This window comes from Peromyscus californicus, unplaced genomic scaffold, assembly GCF_007827085.1.
Source record: "Peromyscus californicus insignis strain IS unplaced genomic scaffold, ASM782708v3 Scaffold_8__1_contigs__length_139910024, whole genome shotgun sequence".
Taxonomy (NCBI): domain Eukaryota; kingdom Metazoa; phylum Chordata; class Mammalia; order Rodentia; family Cricetidae; genus Peromyscus; species Peromyscus californicus.
In genome coordinates this window covers 68,912,869-68,934,386 of record NW_026294606.1, presented here as the reverse complement: position 1 = coordinate 68,934,386, position 21,518 = coordinate 68,912,869, and the positions used below count along the sequence as shown (strand labels likewise).

Here is a 21,518-nt window from a genome sequence, read left to right as displayed (position 1 = left end):
GAGCCCTGATATTTTCTCACTTATTGTGGTAATAATAAATATACCACTGTTTGGAAACTGCTAATAAAATTAAAACATTGGGTATTCCCTAGACTGCCAGAGAGTCCCTGATGTGCTTTTCCAGGGTCATCACAACTGATATGGAAGCATCTGTTATGTGACACTCTGTTTGGTACACTGATGCTTGTCAAAAGAGAGGAAAAACAGTGTTGACAGTGATTATGATGACCTATCTATCCAAGTCACTCAGTGGTATTTTAAAGCCAGACTGGAAGTCAAATCTAATTGTCACATCATTGAGTCAATCAATACTAATATTATGAACCCTAGCAAACCTCATCTTTTTCTGGTATTCTAGTGGAACAATTGGATAGCCATTACTTTGCTCTTAGAGCAATAAACTGATGTTGAGAAAATTACTAATTAGCAAGCATAAGTGTTGGGAGACCCTGCTGGTCAGAGGTTGCAGTCTATCATGGCCTGGTAACTTTCTCCAAGTTCAGCAGCATGAAGGACTTCTTCTCCAGTGAGGCTTCCTGCTCTCTATCTGCCCTTATTTGAAGGATGTCTCTAGGCTCAGATGCCAGACTTATCTCTAGCATGACCCTTGGCATAGTTCCCTGATAGAGGCTTTCTCCCTTTTGCTTATATGGTAACTAAGACTTATAATAGGAAGCTTTGCTATAGGACCCTACTGCCATATATGAAGGCTTATGATAGGAACATGCAATTTAACAAAAATAAGGGTTTGTCCCCAGACTTCCCAATCCTATGTATTTCCTATATTATGGAATAGAATTGAGTTGTCTCACTGAAGTCATCTCCTGGAGGCCTATCTCTGTCATATCCACACAGTTGAACACTGCTCCCCCGGCTTCTGCTCCCTCACCACCTCAATGATCGCTAGCTGATGATCCCAAGAAGAAGAAGAACCACACGTAAGCAATGTGGATGTAGTGTTAGTTTTAAACAAAACATTAGCTCTATGAATGAAATTATTCAATGGGATTTAAATTATTACATACAAATATCATATATATACATATATGTATATATACATATATATGTATATGTATATATATATATATATTCCCAGACCAGCATATCAAAAAAGGGGAAACATACACACCAACACATGCTGCACACACACACACACACACACACACACACACACACACACACACACACCACCACCCACAACAACAACAACAAAATAACAAGAATCAACAAACACTGCTCATAGATAACTCTCAATATCACGGGTCTCAATTACCAAGTAAAAACACACAGACTAAAAGACTGGATGCAAAACCATAATCTGTCCATCTGCACTATCCAAAAAATGTAATATGAATCTTAAAAGGTTTTATTAATAAAAACAAACCAGAGCTAGGTACTGAAGTGAACACTGAAAGATCAGAGAAACAGAACAAGCCACATCCAACCTCACCTTGCCAATTCCTCAGCTGATCTTGTTTCCTCAGACTGAAAGCCTCTGAATCTTCATTCAAATGGATCTCAGCTGAACTGCTGGTAAAAGCTAAAAGCTTAAAACGGCCTCTGATTCCTGGTTTTCATGCCTTATATCCTTTTTGCTTCCTGCCATCACTTCCTGGCATGTGTATTTCCCAAGCAAGACATGAGATCTCAAGTGCTGGGATTAAAGGTATGTGCCACCACACCTGGCTCTGTTTCCAATATGGCCTTGAACTCACAGAGATTCGGATGGATCTCTGCCTCCAGAATGCTAGGATTAAAGGCATGTGCTACCACTGCCTTACCTCTATGTTTGATATAGTGGCTGTTCTGTTCTCTGACCCCCTATGAGTTTGTTAGGGTGCATAATGTATCAACCACATTTCCCCTTTTTTGTTTAAATAAAAAAAGTTATAATAAATATAAGAAATAGTATAAACAATATATACAGTCAAGAATTACATTAACAGTGTCTAATCCATTCACATTGACAGATTCAGACAAAAAAACTCCATTTATATATATATTATCAATGTCCAGTCAATTAACATTTGACAAATTCAGACAAAAATTTCCATTACTTATCCTATTTTGGTGAGTCCAAAATGTGTATGCAATATACAAAAGTCCAATCCAATGTAAAATATTAAAACAAATAGTTCCTTTTTAAAAGTAAATTCATGATAAATGAAGACCCATAGGAATAGGAAGAAGCAGAGTGCTAGAGAGGTCCCCAGAAATCCACAAAGATACCTCCACTGTAGACTACTGGCAATGGTCGAGAGAGTGCCTGAGCTGACCTACTCTGGTGATCAGATGGCCGAACACCCTAACTGTCATGATAGAACTCTCATCCAGTGACTGATGGAAGCAGATGCAGAGATCCACAACCAAGCCCCAGGTGGAGCTCCAGGAGTCCAAACGGCAAGAGAGAGGAGGGATTGTATGAGCAAGAGATATTGAGACCATGATTGGAAAAAGCACAGGGACAAATAGCCAAACTAGTGGAAACACATGAACTGTGAACCAATAGCTTTAGAAGTCCCCATGGAACTGGACCAGGCCCTCTGGATAAGTGAGACAGTTGATTAGCTTGAATTGTTTAGGAGGCCCCGAGGCAGTGGAACCAGGACCTGTCCTTGTGCATGAGCTGGGCTTTTGGAACCTAGGTCCTATGCTGAGACATTTTGCTCAGCCTTGGTGTAGGGAGAGGGGACTGGACCTGCCTCAACTGAATCTACCAGGCTGGGCTGACTCCCCAGGGGAAACCTTGCCTTGGAGGAGGTGGGAATGGGGGGTAGATTGCGGGGGAAGGCTAGGGGGTGGGAGGGATGGACAGGGGAATCCATGGCTGATATGTAAAATTAAATTAATTTTAAAATAAAAAATAAATAAAGTAAATTCAATAATCTACCTTTTATTTTATCATATCCATAATCTCTCTTTTTTCTTCTCTGAGTAGATTCAAAAGTCTACCTTTTATCTTGTCGTTTCTATATCTTCCCTTTAAAAAAATCTACCTTTTGTCTTATTATTTCTATAGCTCCCTTTTTTCTTTTCAGAGTAGATTCAATAATCTACCCTTTTATTGTATTATTTCTATCTTTTTTTTCAGAGTAGATTCAATAATCTACCTCTTACCTATATCCTCTTTTTTCTTTTTCTTTTTTTTAAACAAGAACCCTATATCTAATCTCCTTTGTTTAGCCTGTTTTTTTTTTTTTTTGACCATTAACAATTAACAACTTGTAACCAACCATCATAAACAATGACAATATCTGTAACTCAAATGACCAAAAACTACTGGAATGTGGGCATCATTTTCTTAAAATTACTTCTTGCTCCCTGGAGGCAAAGGCATCTTTAGAGGATCCTGAAAAGAAAATTTGGGGGTTAATTGTCAAGTCCTGAGAGAGTTAGCTGTATCATTTGTTGTCCAGTCTCTGCATAATACAAAAGTGCAGGGCTTATCTCAAGTCCTTGTTCCAGTAGTCTGTGAGGCTGGACCATCTCAACTATGATCTCGAAACTGTCCTGAGCAGTTTGTTGTCCAAAGCCGCCACAATTTGTGGCCCAGCCCCGGCTGCAGCTTTCTCAGCAAGCCTCCCAGCTGACCTTGAACTTGAGATCCTCCTGCTTCTGTCTCCTTTAGCAAATCCTTCCAGCATGCGCCACCACAACTGGCCACATGCAGCTCAGGCCTGAGCTGGGGCCTACAAGGCCACAGGCAGATCTTGTGGTGGGTATTAATCAGCTTTATCATAATCCATGTGGAATTGTCATTGTGGGATTCTGTCATCTTTTTGAAGATTTCAAAGTCACTGTTAGGCGTGACCAACACAATATATCACCACAAAGAAACACCCCTTAACATTAAGGATAGACATCACCTAAGGGTAAAAGTTTGGAAAATGGTATTCCAAGCAAATGGACCTAAGAAACAAGCTTGTTTAGCCATAATATCTGACAAAATAGACTTCAAACCAAGACTAATCAGAAGTAGGAAAGGACATTACACACTCATCAAAGGAAAAATTCACCAAGACAACAATGAAATTTTTAACATCTATGTACCAAATACAAGGACACCCAAGTTCACAAAAGGAAACACTACTATACCTTAAATTACATATTGACCTTCACACATTGATAGTGGGAGACTTCAGTACAGCACTCTAACCAATAGATGGGTCATCCAGACAGAAAAGATTACAGAAGTCATAAACCAAAAAGACCTAACAGATATTTATAGAACATTTCACCCAAACATAAAAGAATATACCTCTTAGCACCAAAGGAACTTTTTCCAATATTGACCACATACTCTGATACAAAGCGAGTCTCAACAGATACAAGAAAATTGAAATAACACCCTGCACCCTATCTAATCACCAGAGATTAAAGTTGCATTTCAATAACAACAGAAAGCTTACAAACTCTTGGAAACTAAACATCTCACTACTGAATGAAAAATGAGTCAAGACAGAAATTAAGAAAGAAATTAAAGACTTTGTATATAATTCAATATAAATTAATACATAATATACTCAAACATATGAAACATGGTAAAGGCATATCTGAGAGTCAAGTTCATAGCACTAAGAGCCTACATGGAAAAAGAAAAATGGAGAGACAGCTCACCTGTAAGTTCTAGAACAAAAAGAAAGAGTCAGATCCAAAAGGAGTAGATGGCAAGAAATAATCCAACTTAGGGCTGAAATCAATAAAATAGAAACAACAAAAAATAACAACAATAGAAAACAATAAAGAATGAAACAAAGAGTCAGTTCTTTGAGGAAACCAATAGGATCGATAACCCCTTATCCAAATTAACTAAAAGGTGAAGAGAAGATCCAAATTAACAAAATTAGAGATGAAAGGGAGGACACAACCATAGACACCAAGGAAATACTGAGAATCATAAGGACATACTTTAAGAACCTCTATGCCACCAAATTGGGGAGTAGCTAAAAATAATAGATAATTTTTCAATATATACTATCTACCAAAGTTAAATCAAGATCAGATAGGCAACTTATATAGACCTACAACCCCTAGTGAAATAGGAAGCAGTAATTAAAAGTCTACCAAACAAAAAAGCACACAATCAGATTATTTTAGTGCAGAATTCTAGCAGACTTTCAAAGAAAAGTTAATGACAATATTCCATAAATTATTTTACAAAATAGAAACAAAAGGAATACTGTCTTTTTTGTTTTATGAGGGCCAACATTACCCTGATACCCAAACCACATAAAGACTCAAACAAAGAAAGAAAATTAGAAACCAATTTCCCATATGAACACAGATGCAAAAATTCTCAATAAAGTATTTGCATAGTGAATCCAAGAACACATTAAAAACATCATCCCGCCGGGCGGTGGTGGCGCACGCCTTTAATCCCAGCACTCGGGAGGCAGAGCCGGGCGGATCTCTGTGAGTTCGAGGCCAGCCTGGACTACCAAGTGAGTTCCAGGAAAGGTGCAAAGCTACACAGAGAAACCCTGTCTCGGAAAAAAAAAAAAAAAAAAAGCCGGGCGGTGGTGGTGCACGCCTTTAATCCCAGCACTTGGGAGGCAGAGCCAGGCGGATCTCTGTGAGTTCGAGGCCAGCCTGGGCTACCAAGTGAGTTCCAGGAAAGGCGCAAAGCTACACAGAGAAACCCTGTCTCGGAAAAAAAAAAAAAAAAAAGCCGGCAGTGGTGGTGCACGCCTTTAATCCCAGCACTTGGGAGGCAGAGCCAGGCGGATCTCTGTGAGTTCGAGGTCAGCCTGGGCTACCAAGTGAGTTCCAGGAAAGGGCGCAAAGCTCACAGAGAAACCCTGTCTCGGAAAAAAAAAAAAAAAAAACCGGGCGGTGGTGGTGCACGCCTTTAATCCCAGCACTTGGGGAGGCAGAGCCAGGCGGATCTCTGTGAGTTCGAGGCCAGCCTGGGCTACCAAGTGAGTTCCAGGAAAGGCGCAAAGCTACACAGAGAAACCCTGTCTCGAAAAACCCAAAAAAAAAAAAAAAAAAAAATCACCCCACCTGATTAAGTAGACTTTATCCCAGAAATGCAGGAATGGATCAATATATATAAATCAATAAACATAATCCATCATATAAACACACTGAAAGATAAAAACCATGTGATCATTTTATTAGATGTGTAAAAGGCCTTTGACAAAATATAACAACCCTTCACGATAAAAGTCCTGAGAATTAGGAAACAAGGGATATGACTCAACATAATAATGCAGTTTACAGAAATCCCAGAGCTAATATCAACTTAAGTGAAGACAAACTAAGAGCAACTCCACTAAAATCAAAAACAAGACAAGGTTGTCCACTCTCTCCATACCTATTCAATATAGTTCATGATGTCTTAGCTACAGCAATAAGACAATAAGAGCAAAATCAAATATCTTTATTTGTAGATGATATGATTATTACATAAATCACTGGAAAAGTTCTACCAGGAAATCCCTACAGCTGATAAACACTTTCAACAATATAGCCTGATATAAAATTTACTCAAAAAAATCAGTAGCCTTCATATGTATGTATGATAGTCTGAGAAAGAAATCAGGAAATAACATCTTTCAAAATAGCCTCAAATAATATGTTATCTTGGGGTAACTCTAACCAAGCAAATTAAAGACTTGTATGATAAAAAAAACTTCAAATCATTGAAGAAAGAAATTGAAGATGGTATCAGAAGATGAAAAGATCTCTTATGCTCATGGATCAGTGAGATTAATGCAAAAATGACCATCCTACCAAAAGCAATCTACAGATTCAGTTATCCCCATCAAAATTCAAACACAATTCTTTTCAGAGCCTGAAGAACAATTTTCAGCTTCATGTGGAAATAAATAACAACAAAAAAGATAGCTAAAACAATCCTGAATAATAAAAGAACTGCTGGAGGTAGGTATCACTATCCCTGATTTCAAGTTGTACTACATAACTATGCTAATAAAAACATCATGGTATTGGCACAAAAACAGACATGTAGATGAAAGGAATCAAAATGAAGACCCAGATGTAAATCCACAGACATATGAACACTTGATTTTGTTAAAAAGAAGGAGGAGGAGGAGGAGGAGAAGGAGGAGGAGGAAGAGGAGGAGGAAGAGGAGGAGCAGGAGCAGGAGGAGGAGGAGCAGGAGGAGGAGGAAGAGGAGGAGCAGGAGGAGGAGAAGGAGAGGAGGAGATAGAGGAGCAGAAGCAGGAGGAGGAGGAGGAGCAGGAGGAGGAAGAGGAGGAGCAGGATCAGGAGGAGGAGGAGCAGGAGGAGGAGAAGGAGGAGGGGGAGGAGGAGAAGGAGGAGGAGAAGGAGGAGGAGAAGGAGGAGGAGGAGAAGGAGGAGGAGGAGGAGAAGGAGGAGGAGGAGGAGGAGAAGGAGAAGGAGGAGGAGGAGAAGAAGGAGGAGGAGAAGGAGGAGGAGGAGGAGGAAGAGGAGGAGGAAGAGGAGGAGAAGGAGGAGGAGGAGAAGAGGGGGAGAAGGAGAAGGAGGAGGAGGAGAAGGAGGAGGAGGAGGAGGAGGAGAAGGAGGAGGAGGAAGAGGAGGAGGAGAAAGGAGGAGAAGGAGGAGGAGAAGGAGGGAGGGAGGAGGAGGAGAAGGAGGAGAAGGAGGAGGAGAAGGAGGAGGAGAAGGAGGAGGAGGAGAAGAGGAGGAGGAGAGAAGGAGGAGGAGGAGAAGGAGGAGGAGGAGGAGAAGGAGAAGGAGGAGGAGGAGAGGAGGAGGAGAAGGAGGAGGAGGGAGAAGGAGGAGGAGAAGGAGGAGGAGGAAGAGGAGGAGAAGGAGGAGGAGGAGAAGGAGGAGGAGGAGAAGGAGGAGGAGGAGAAGGAGGAAGAGAAGGAGGAGGAGGAAGAGGAGAAGGAGGAGGAGAAGGAGGAGGAGGAGGAGGAGAAGGAGGAGGAGAAGGAAGGAGGAGGAGGAGGAGAAGGAGGAGGAGAAGGAGAGGAGGAGGAGAAGGGAGGAGGAGGAGAAAGAGGAGAAGGAGGAGGAGAAGGAGGAGGAGAAGGTGAAGGAGGAGGAGGAAGGTGAAGGAGGAGGAGAAGGAGGAGGAGAAGGAGGAGGAGAAGGAGGAGGAGAAGGAGGAGGAGAAGGTGAAGGAGGAGGAGAAGGAGGAGGAGGAGGAGGAGCAGGAGGACGAGAAGGAGTAGGAGAAGGAGGAGGAGAAGGAGGAGGAGGAGGAGAAGGAGGAGAAGGAGGAGAAGGAGGAGGAGGAGGAGGAGGAGGAGGAGGAGGAGGAGGAGAGGAGGAGAGAAGAAGAGAAGAAAGAAGAAGAAGAAGAAGAAGAAGAAGAAGAAGAAGAAGAAGAAGAAGAAGAAGAAGAAGAAGAAGAAGCAGCCAGAAACACACACTGGAAAAAAGACGGCATCTTCAAATCTTCAAACTGGTCAAATTGGATGGCTGAATGTAGAAGAATCCAAACAGATCCATACTTATCACCCAGCAGGAAACTTCAGTGCAAATGGATCAAAAACCTCAACATTAAGCCAGATACACTGAACCTGACAGAAAAGGAGTGGGGAATAACCTTGAACTCAATGGCACAGGAAAAGACTTTCTGAACAGAACACTGATAACATAGGCACAAAAATCAATAATGAATGGTACCTCATGAAACTGAAAAGCTTCTACACAGCAAAGGATACCATCATTCAGACAAAGGGGCAGCCTACAGAAAGGAGTGCTTGTGGTAGGTTGGAGAACTTACAATTTATGACTTATATTTTTTAATGACAGCTCATGCTGGAGAAGTTATGAGTAAGGGACACACTCATCCATTGCTGGTGGGACTAGAAACTTGTACAGTCACTATGAAAGTCAGGGTGGTGGTTCTTTGGGAAAACGGGAAATCCATCTGTATCACTCAAAAAGATCCATCTATATCACCCAAAAGATGCTTCATCTTACTACAGAGACACTTGATCAACCATGTTCATCGCTGTTCTCTTCATAATAAGCCCAAAACTACAAACAGTCCAGATGTCCCTCAACAGAAGGATGACTTTAAGGTCGGTTAATTGGTGACCTTAGCTATGTTTATAAATTCCTTTCACAGCAGTATCTGTGCCTTATTTAATAAGTGGGGCATAGGAATATTGCTAAAGTAGGAATCTTTAAAATTATGCTGACTAGGACCAGGTGGGTACTAATATGCTTCTCTTATTCCTTATGCAACATATTAAGGTACTGGCCAGAGTTTACAAAGGATAAATGTAGTGTGGATTACTGTTATGTTTTCTTCACTAATAGGATGTAAAAAATTCAAGGGAGTATTTATGACTATGCTCTAAAAGCACAGGCAGACAATTGACACATGCTGAGTTCTTCCAATCAATCCAACTGGCAAACTCCTTGTTACCATATTTGATACAGTTTCATCCTAATTTACTGCTGGTTGTCATTCAAAAGTAAACTTTTTAAATTTTCTATTATATTCACTACAATATACTGAGTTTATATATTTCCACTGAATATGATTGTTTTTCACTTATGGTGCAATTCATTTGAATAATACAGATCCACCTAAGTTTACAATTCCTACCAAAATCAAGCAAGTTATAGAGAGCACTATTTCTACATTGCAATAAAGACTCAGAGCAAGCATCATTTTTAGCTCTCATATTTAAGTTATTTGACAGCTTCATTACTAAGGTTATATGCTGACATTACATTGATGTTCTATCAGTTAATTTACGTATCTAAGCTGTCATATCTAATCCCCTCATTGACATATACATCAATTTGAAATAAAATAAATGGAAAAATGAAATGATATTCTATTATCTGATATTCAATAGCTGTCAAGATTATTGGGGAAAATATGAAAACCTCGTGTAGTTTATTCTCTTCAAATGCATAAACGTACACAATGTGCACACATATATATCATTAGCTTGCCAATCAGAATTTACGGTAAAAATTTGAGCTTTCCTAAAAGTACCACTTGAAGCAAAAGGAGTTGTTAAGTTCTAAATATGCATGCTCTTGAAATACTTTGGTACTCTTTAGCTCCCACCATACCTTCAGCACTCACTGTTGCTCGCTAGATAGGACATACAGGAGACAGTCAACTGTGAGGGTGCTCAGGTCCAGAAGAGAAAATGAGAGAGAGATACAGTAGCAGTGAGAAAATCAGAAACATTCATGTGACATAAGACAGGACATCCTCAACATACATACATAGCCTAATCTTCATTTTCAAGAAAATACATTTTATTTATAGCTGACTTCTATGTCATTCCTTGAATAGATCAACTACCTCCACAAGGCCTTCATGTGATTCTTCACTATACATGTCATTTCTGTCCCCTTTTTGCCCATTAATATACGACTTTTAAGTTTTTTTCTAAGGCACTCTCCCTTTTAGAATCAGATTTGATTCTAGTCCAAGAGCAATTTGCTGTAATCCATAGTATACCTCACTTTTATATAAATATTTGTATCATTCCCACACATACATACCAAAAACAATTCAACAACAAATGTATGGGGGAACAAAAATATGCCTCAGTAGTCTGGAGCATCTCCTGCTTTCTCAGAGAATATGGGTTTCATTCCTAGTTCACAAACCACCTATAACTCAAGTTCCAGGGAGCCTCATGTCCTCTTCTGGCCTCCATGGGCACCTACACACACACACACACACACACACACACACACACACATACACACACACACACACACACACACACACACACACACACACACACTGTTTCTAAAAATTTTAAAAACATGATATAGAATAACAAACAGCCTTTTTACAAGTCATAGTATTGACCATGATGTCTTACATAATAGACTTGAAGAATCAAAGGTTCTCAGTTGTGGTAAAAATAATCACCATGTATTAATATAAGTACATTTGAATGAACATAATATATAATATTTATTTTAGTTTTCTAACTCTGAAAATAGTGCAGTATCGTACTAGGAACTGTACTGGTGGAAAAACATTCATTTTACCATACAAACACATCCTATTTATTCTAAGAAAAAGATGTGATTCCAATATTCATTTCCCTTAGCCAAGATTTTCAGTCTATAGCTTTAGTTATCTGTGCCTAACTACAGCAAAAGAAATATTCGGTAGAAAATTCCAAAATCCAATGACTGTAATTTTAGACAACATTTATTATGGTGGTCAATGTGAATTGCCAAGTCAATAAGAATCTAGAATCATCTCTCAGAGATTGCCCTGGGAATGTGCCTGCAAGATTGTCTTGATTGCACTAGTTGAGGCAAGAAGACGCACCCTAGGTGAGTGGCACCATATCATGGGCTGAGTTCTGGACTGGATGAAAAGGAGACAGACAAACATTCGCTGCTGTCTCCTCCTGGCCATGGATATATGAGAGTCAGTTGCCTTAGGTTCCTGCTCCCCTGACTTCCCCACTACAAGAGTATTTTATCACAGCACCAGGAAAAAAAAATAGTATAAGATTCTGCTTCATTATTATTAATAATCTATCAAAAATCTATATATATGGAAAATGTATAATATTCTCAGTCTCAGTCACCCTCTGAGATATTGGAATATATCCACCATTGATAAGAAAGAACTACTATTATATAATCAAATACCTTCTTTTATGCCATGTCCAGATGAGTCTTTAAAAATAGCATAATAAGGTGATTGTTATACAGAATTAGGATGTAATTCATTTATATTGATGGCTACAGTTCACATTTTTAGCTAACATAATGAGAATATATTTTGATACTATATACTAATTATACTGAATTGCTTTCTTAAGTTCATTATAATTATTATCACTGTATTTCTAGAAGAATAGATACAACATTTACTCCTTGTCTTCATTAGGGTTTCTTTTGCTGTGAAGAGACACCATGACCATAGCAACTCCTGTAAAGGAAAAACATTTAATTGGGGTGGCTTATATTTTCAAAAGTTTTGTCCATTATCATCATGGTTCGACATGGTAGTGTGCAGCCACTGGGTGGTATCTTGAGCATATATGAGACCTCAAAGTCCGCCTCCACAGTGACACACTTTTTCCAACAAGACCACACCTACTCCAACAAGGCCACACCTCCTAATAGTGCCACTCCCTTTGGGGGCCATTTTCTTTTGAACCACCACACTCCTCTATTTCTAAAATGCCATTCTGTCAGACATAAGAATCTTCATTGTTTATGGAATAGACTATGGGATGAAAAACTATGGTCTACTGACAAAGCCCATTGACTGACTAAATTCTGTTTTGTTTATTTTTTATTTATTTTTTGTGTATATGTGGGCAAGTGCTTGCATGCCATGGTGCATGTGTGGAGGTCACAGAATGTCATTCAATTCCCTCCTTTCATGTTAGGTTCTGAAGATCAAACTCAATTTTTCAGGCTTGCATAACAATGATTCTTACCCACTGAACCATCTCACTGACCCCACTACCTAAGTTCTTAAGTTCTTAGTGGGACAGAGTTATGCTAAACCCTTCTGTGTTAGTTAGGTCTATTTCTACAGTGCGAATCAAACTAATTGGGACATAGGTAGTACAGCCCGAGAAATAGAACCTTAAACAAAAAGCAAGCAGAAGCCTAGAACAGATGAATTATTCTATTGAAATTTCTTTGGGTAAAAGCAATATAGATGCTACCAAACAATATCTGCCAGGCACATATATGTACAAACAGACTTTATCTTTGCCTCATTCTGAGATTTTTAAATATGCACATAAAGTCAGAAGGATAGTTGTTGAATGGGATATTTTACAATTGTCTCATAAGCACAAACATAAGGTTTGTTTTTGTCAGTAGATTGAATGTTCTCTGGGGAGAAGAACTATGCTCTTTTCCACTGTATTGTTAGGCCCCAGAGCGGTATTAACATAATACAGATGCTCAATAAAGAGCTTTTGAAATAACATGGAAACTAATAAATCAACATTCATTTCCCCTGATTTCTATATAAATAGCTATTCCAACTATAAAGCTTGAAAAAAATATGATTTATATAGTGATCTTGAGGGATTTCTCCCCATTCTTCCATGGAGTCTTCATGATAAAATAATCCAACTCACTCCCCCTGTCATGCAGACTGCCTAGTCTTAAAGCATGGATGTTTGTTTTCACGCTCTGGAAAAAACAACAACATGAGGCAGACTTGGAGATGCTGGGATTCACTCAAAGGAAAAACCCAGAGATAAACAACATGATTACACCAAAGGACAAAGTTTGTGTCTACTTTGGTTACACAGTGTTTGGTTGATATCCCTGGGAGGCCTGCTCTTTTCTGAAGGGAAAGGGAGGAGGAGTGGATCTGGGGGAGAGGGGAGGTGGGGCAGTGCTGGGAAGAGTAGAGAGAGGGGAAGCTGTGGTCAGGATGTATTGTATGAGAGAAGAACTTAAAAAAGAATATAAGGAAATTTAAAAAAGAAAGAAAAATCTGAAAGCTCAAATCTCTGAACATAAACAACAAAGATATAGTTATTTGTTTAAGGAGTGAAAACAGTGAGAAAACACTGAGAGCAAATGAAAATCCTCCAGACACTAGCTTAAAGATAGGTTGTACTTTCTGGTAGTTTGTATGGCTAAAACTCTGATAGAGAGGCTGCTGGCTGGAAACTGAGAAAGGGCATTAGGAGAACCCTGTGTGACACAAAGAAAGAAATCTAGAAAGAGAGCAGCAATAAGGATGACTTATGGTGTATGAAGAGCAACTGGAACCCAGCAAACTAGAAAGAGCTATTTGAGGAATAGATGACGTAAGGGAGGGGAATAGTAGATTATGGGTAAAAATGAAATTAGAGATGTGGAATAGTAGGGGTAGATAGGCTTAAGCGGTGAGGAACATGGGGTTATCAAGAAGACTGCATGGTGGAGGGAGGGGTAACCCAAAGGAAGAATGCATGCAAAGGCCACACGATGTCTGCTATCTCACAGTTCAAAATATAATGGGAGAGATAGTAGAACACATGTGACATGAAAGATGTGTGGGGAATACTAGAGGTTAAAAGATTAAGCATGGATACAAAGTTGGGAATGAAGGAGAAGGAGACAGTTGGTGGGTTAGACAAAACTAAGGATATGTGCAAATCATTTATAGAAACTCATTAGTTAGTAAGAAAATTTCAGCATATAATTTCAAAAAATTGAACAGTTTGACTGGATGTACCCTGCATAGGTGGACAATGTGGCTCCCAGAAGACATGGGTTATTAAATGAAAATCACAGTGCAAGGCATGGAATAGCTCCTTGGGATACAAGTTATTGGGCAATGTGGTGGTTTGAATAGGTATTGCCCCCATAGCCCTATGTGTTTGAATGCTTGACCCATAAGGAGTGGCGCTATTAGAAGGTGTGGCTTTGTTGGAGTAGGTATGGCCTTGTTGGCAGAGGTGTGTTATTGTAGAGGAGAACTTAGAGGTCTCATATGCTCAAACTATTTCCAGTGTGGAAAATTTTACTTCCTGTTGCCTACAGATCAAGATGTAGAACTCCCAGCTCCTTCTCCAACACTATGTCTGCCTGTATGCCACCATGTCCTGTCATGATGATAATGGAATAAACCTCTGAAACTGTAAGCCAGCCCCTATTAAATGTTTCCTCTATAAGAGTTGCTGTGGTCATGGCATCTCTTTACAGCAATAGAAACCCTAACTAAAACAGGCAGGGAGGCCCCAGAAGCATGCAAAACATCATAGACTATTGCCTACCCCAACTAGATGGTGAGACTCCAATATTTAAAACACCACATACTGTGACTATAGGACACAGATAAATCAAACCAACCAAGAAACTTGCTCACTTCTGGATAACTTTTATAGTGCTGGGGAGTGCTATGTAGGATACAAGCACAGAAAGAGTATCAGTAGTCATATCCAGAACTGAACGCTACATGCTACAATACCAGCCAGCCAGGCAGGATGTGTCCAGTAGTGCAAAAGTAACATGGATGTTACTGGGTAACTAGTCACTTTCTGATTAGATTTGAGGCCTGTTCTACATGGGGGAAATTCATGCCTGGTACTGTAATCATGGTCAAAAGCCCATAGCTGAGGAGGTCATAGGCTCTATGATAAAATCTGCTACTGTTATTTTGCTAAATGGTCATGCTGCCAAATCAACTTTTAAATACCTGGGGTACTCTCCAGTTTAGTCAGAGAAGCTTCTTTTGTATTGGGCAACCATCATTGCAGAGGCTAATAACAGACCAAAATGCTGATAAGAGATTGCAAGTGCTAAGCCTTAAATATAACATCTGTAGCCATGACCCTATCCTCCACCAAGCCTCCAGGAACATCACAAGAGAGGTGAAAAAAATGAAAAAAGCTGAAGGATGGAGAAGGGTACTATGAAATGCTGTCTTCTGTACATAACATGGGTAATGCACTCATAAACACATTCAGTTGTAGTTACTTGGATAAGACCTACACAAGATAAGCCAACCAAAATTCCAGCACAGATTGAGAAGGTGCTGTTCAGGCCCCATTCCTAACTGAGGAGCTGGCTGTTGATAGTGCTCTGGGAAAGAGATGGCCTCACAATAATACATACGAGCTGCACAATTTGAACTTAGTGGATTATCACACACATACAAAGAAGACATGAAGTTGATAAAAGGATATGTTGATGATACACAGGGAGTTGGAGGTGAAATGGGGTAGATATGTGTATATATATGTCATTGTGTACATATATGCAATAGTCAAATAATAAAACACAATCAAAAATAAATTCTGGTCATCTGTCTGGCTAAAATGTCAATCTCCTTGTGTAGGGAACAGTTCCAACTACTAGGACCAAAAAACTAAAATGTTATTAAATTGCTGCCCACAAGAATCAGGGCAATATGACCATTTGCATCTGTGTAAGCTGTTCATCAGCTTAAAAATCACAACCCCCAACGTTGGGGGAAAGGTGAGGGGGACGGGAGGGGGGAGAACAAGGGAATCCGTGACCGATATGTAGAACTGAATTGTATTGCAAAATAAATTAAAATAAATTAAAAAAAAATGATATATACATATATATCAGAATTTTGGCATAATGCTTGTGTCCCAATGTATGTACAGAAGCTATGGAGGACTCTTCAGTACATTGGAATGTCTAGGAACTTTTTAAAATAAATTTGAAGTATGTTTCAATTAAAATATTACAACATCATAAAAAAAAATCACAACCATTTTCTGAACACTATGAGAATGCCACGTCCATAATCTCCTTACTATTGATATCTCTAGTGCCCTGGAGAACAATCTATAGTTATTTTAGAACAATTTGGGAATATGTGATAATATCATAGAAAATACTATCAATAGACGGCAACTTAAACTGCTGTCATGGTCAAGTAAAATGAGATAAAGAAAGACAATGTGGGATCAATTTTAGAATTCAAAACATATTTAATTTAAAAACTACTGAGTGGTTTTATCAATACATTGGAAATGACAATAAAAACATAATCACAAAACTGAAGTTAGATGTATGGAAAGCATCCAATTTAGAGAAGAGAGAGAGCAATGTCATCTAATGATGTGATATGTGTACTCACTGTATTCATGACCAAAGCATAAGAAGGAAGGGGAGAAAGAGTGGGTACAAAGTATATCTGAATAAACAATAAACGAACACTCTCCCAAAGTGGCAAAAGGTATGTACTGCATATTAAAGGAGCCTAATTAGCAGACGTAGGCTAAAAGTTTAGAATCTCATGCTTGAAATAAAAAGGTATGTAATATGCAATCAAAGGAATTATTTGAATATATGAACATCAACGTGAAAAATGGAAGTTCAGAATATGTTTAAGGCACTAAAATACTTTTAAAGAGTATGAAAAATTCTAAATCCATTAATAATATATATTTCAAAAGTCAATTAACTCAATTTAAAATATTTTCAAAAAAGACAAAAAAATATGTCACCAGCAGAAGTCCCTTACATGCCATACTAAGTAACGTATAATGTATCAACTTAAAGGCAACAATAGACACAATTGAGTACTTAGAAGGGTAGAAACACTTTAGAAAGCAATTCTAATTAAGAATAACTTTAATAGTATTTAAAACAAGTAAAAAAAAATCTGTTGCAATTACCATATATTTTGATTACAGATGTAATATATGTGTCAACTACAGAAATATTTTAATACTAACTGTTGTTTAATATTGCACATTTCATAATTTATGGATTTATGTCATGTAAGAATTGAACATAGTGCCGGGCGGTGGTGGCGCACGCCTTTAATCCCAGCACTCGGGAGGCAGAGCCAGGCGGATCTCTGTGAGTTCGAGGCCAGCCTGGGCTACCAAGTGAGTCCCAGGAAAGGCGCAAAGCTACACAGAGAAACCCTGTCTCGAAAAACCAAAAAAAAAAAAAAAAAAAAAAAGAATTGAACATAGTAACAAGATATCTAATGTCATTACATAAAGGCATTTCCAAATGAGAAAACCATAATCTGTGGCATGACTAAAAATATTAGAATTAAAAAGCGATTGTTTTCACTTTGATAGCCTGTGTCTTTTAGACTTGCAGTGGATTATGCATCTTTAAATATATTTTTTAATTTATGTGTATTTGTGTTTATCTGAGTATGCCCCCCCCCCACCTTTTTTGTTTTTGTGATGCTCGTGAAAACCAGAAGAGGGCATCAGATCCCTTAGAGCTAGAGAAGCAGGTGAGTTGTGAGATGCCTGGTGTGGGTGCTGGAAATAGAATTCAGGCCCTCTGGAAAAGCAACAAGCACTGTTAACTGCAGGAGATCTCCGAGGCCCTGGATTCCACCTCTTAAAAGCATCTGTGTGAAATACATTAAATATCACCAAATTTCAGAATCAGTTGAAACTCTTTGTTTTTTTTTTTTGAGATTACGTTATAATTACATCATTTCCCCTTTCCTTTTCTCCCTCTAAACCTTCTCATATATCCCTCCTTCCTCTCTTTTTAATCCATGGCCTTATTTGTTCATTAATTGTAGTTACATGCATATGTTTATATGCATATGTATTTCTAAATATAACTTACTCAGCCTATATAATGTTATTTGTATGTATTCTTTCAGAGATGATCTTTGGTACCGAGTAAACAGTTGGTGTGCACTTCCCTGGGAAAGACCATTTCTACCACTTACTACACTCCTTAGTTGTGTGGAGTTCTTTGTATAGGGTTGAGGCCTCAAGGGATTTTCTTGTCTACTTTGTAGTGCTTAGTGTTTTTGTTCTTGTTCAGATAATGCATCATGTAGGAGAGATTTCTAGATTCTGAGATTTCTAGAAGACACAGTCTCACAGCAAGCTTCCTGATCCTCTGACTCTTATGACTATGTGCTTACTCTTTTTTGAAGTCACCCTGCCATTTTAAAGATGTATTTGAATTTCTTATAGTGATATTACTTTATCCAATGTAATGCTGTATGCTTTAAAAACTAAATACTGCACTCCCACCTCTGCCGTTGAACCTCATTGGATTTCAAATCCTGGCTAGGGTGATATTTTAATGCCCTAGTTGGTTTTCAAGCCCAACTCTAAAAACTCAAGACATTGTTTGCATGATGAAAATCTTATTTTGAAGAACTGTCAAATTATTTCAAGAGTACGTTAATAAAAAATGTCATTAGTACTTATGAACCAGGGATTCTAAGACTTTTTAATAAATATTTTCAAGGAGTTAATATCTAAAGTCAAAACCATTCTTTACTTAAAATTACTACTAGGGACTATTCACAATTTGATATTAATTGTACTTATAAATGATTCATGACAACTATTAAGATCATCATCCTTCAGGCAGTTATGCCAGGGGCTAACTAGCCTCTTTTCTCTGAGTCTCTTGTAGTATTATCATCTCATTGCAAAATGGAAAAGGCTGAGCCTGTACAGCCAGCTGGTGGGCAGGGCCAAGATTCTACCTACTCTGACTCCCTAGAATTTTAAACCAATTCATATGATGTATTTCAAAGCATCATTGTTTGGGTAAACTGTTCCATTTTCTCTCTTCCACTAGACTATAAAAACATTAACACTGAAAAAAATATACAGAAAGAGAAGTAGAAGTAAAAAGCAAAAAGAGAGAAACACAGGTTTAGAGCATCTCAAGTTACCTAGCTCAAGATCCAGGAAGGCTAGTGTAAGAATAAATAATATACTACTGAAGCAAGAGCATCCACTGTGCCTGTGAATAAGGCTGGGAAGAATAAATACACACACACAAGAGAGTCCATGAGTACAATAAAGATTAATGGGAAAGCACCCAAAGAGAAATGTTCTGAATAAATAATTTGTATGACATTGCAATAAAACACCCTCAGCAGCCAAGTCAGTGAGTATCAAGCTCTGGCATGACTAAACCCATCACAATCTAGTGAGGCTACTGCACTGTAGTAACAGTCAGTCCTATTTGTGAAACTGCTTCCTTCTTGCAATAAAGTTGGTTTGCCCCTAACAATAATTAAAGATTCTAAACAAAAATATTTTCGAATCATACCCAAAATTTACAAAATTGCATCTTGTTAATAACACTAACGTCATCCAGAAATGGAAACATCTGCCTTTCGTTGAGTACCAGATCATCTATGATAAACTTTTAACAACAAAGTGTCACTTAGCTCTTAAGTCCACACTGCTCTTAAATTAATTCTATGAATTTAGTATCATTATTCCTGCTCTTAAAGTTCAAAGAACTGAGACATAAAAATAGGTAGGAAATGTGATGCCCATTATAATCCACAAGTCTAATGTTTACATTTATGTAAATCTTGAGTATTTGCTACCTTTAAATGAACTCCATAGCAATATCCATAACTGGATATTTTATTGTGTTTAATTAATGAAAGTATCACCTATTTCTTTTAAAAGGCAGGTTTTAGTAATACCAGAAAATGTGTTAACTTTCTTCATATTGTGTGGAAACAGACTAGTTGAACGCATATATAGAGTTGAATTTTGCCCATTCTAATGTAAGGCAATCACTTAATTACTTAATGTAAGATAAACACACAACGTTGGATGAATGAAGTTGTTTAGGTAAGGAATAAAGAACTGAATGAAAGTCCAATCCCCAGAGATATCCTGAAAGCTAAGGGACAGTCCACAGAGCTTTCTAGTAATTCTGACTAGGCAAGCACTGTTGTAAAATAATCTTTTTGAACACTGTGAAGATGTGTCACTTGGGTTTGTTTAATAAAAAGCTGAACAGCCAAGAGCTAGGCAGGATTTTCGGTGCAGGGAGGATGCTGGGAAGAAGAAGGTAGAAAAACTAAGAGATAGAGAACAAGCAAGCCTTGCAGGAGGAGAGGTAAAGGCCTTGAACCACACGGCAGCACATAGATTAATAGAAATGGGTTCATTTAAGTTATAAGAACGAGTTAGGAACTAGCCTAAGCTATAGGCTGAGTTTTAATAATTAATAATAAGTCTCCATGTCGAGATTTTGGAGCTGGCTGGTGGGACAGAGAAATATTTGCAACAAAGTACTACCAGACAGAGTTGAAATTAGTCCAGCCAAAAGTAGAAACATTCAACCACCTAATGTGTAGTTTTAGCACGTTCAGATTCATAATTTCCCCAAGGTGTCCAAAGATCTTGTAGCTTCCCAACTGAATACGCTAAATGACCTGTTTGGGTGCCAGGAAGTGGATCATGAAATTTTCTTGTGTTACATTAAGAATCAGAAATATTTTAAGAGATTAAATAATATATAAATTTCATGTAAAAATATCAACAAAGATTCTACTTCTCTAATCAATTACATTATAAAATAAAGGTTCAATCAATAAGGAAATATAAATAAAAGGAAAATAGTATATTCAACCACACAAAGTAGTCTGGTCATTATGGAAATCAGTATGAGGGTTCTAGAAAAAATTAAAAGTGGACCTGTCATATTATACAGCTATTCTAATCAAGAATATATACTCAAAGGAATAGAGTTTAGACAGGTATAGATGCCTATGTAAATATCTATATGTTTACTGAGGCACTACTAAAAAAATAGACAAGCTATAAAATGGCCCCAGGTATACATACTTGGGTAAATTGATTTTAAAATGTGGTGTGTATGTGCAGTGAAATTTGATTTGGCCATAGAGTGGAAAATCATCCCGTATTCAGGAAAATGGGTAGAATTTGAGATATCTTAAGTGAAATAAGGCAAATTCTCAAAGTGAAGGAAGCCATGCTTTCAGTCACATGTGGAATATTAGGTGAGGGATAGAATGTGAAAGACAAGTGGGGAGGAAAAGGAGTGTAGAAGGAAGGGTAACGAAGTGGTGAATGTGATCAAAGTGCATTATTTGATGCATAGAAATATCATAATTGAATCTTTCTTGAGTTAATTAACTGAGAGTAATTGATATATGATAACAAAATAGTGGTGTGGACTGCAAAGTATATCATGTAACTGAAACAAAAATAAAGTTCAAAGCATTTACCAGATTTGTTGCCATTGTGGTCCCAGAATGGAGGTGAAGAACTAATCACCCCACTTCTTCTTTTCCAAGGCAGTAGACTCTGATCTTGTGTCATGCTGCCGAGCCCGTCCTCAAAGTCACATCTTTCATAACTTTGGCCTAACGAACAATGAAAAGAAA

The 21,518-nt window shown here is 38.2% G+C and overlaps 1 protein-coding gene across 1 annotated transcript in view; it reads right to left on the bottom strand.

Annotated features, from left to right (window-relative positions):
• The window catches only part of Malrd1 (MAM and LDL receptor class A domain containing 1), a 605,236-nt gene that overhangs the window by 564,368 nt on the left and 19,350 nt on the right, over positions 1 to 21,518 (bottom strand). The window contains exon 2 of the mRNA XM_052729219.1: positions 21,360 to 21,497. Within this exon, the coding sequence (XP_052585179.1) occupies positions 21,360 to 21,497 (138 nt within the window). The remainder of the gene's footprint in view (positions 1 to 21,359; positions 21,498 to 21,518) is intronic.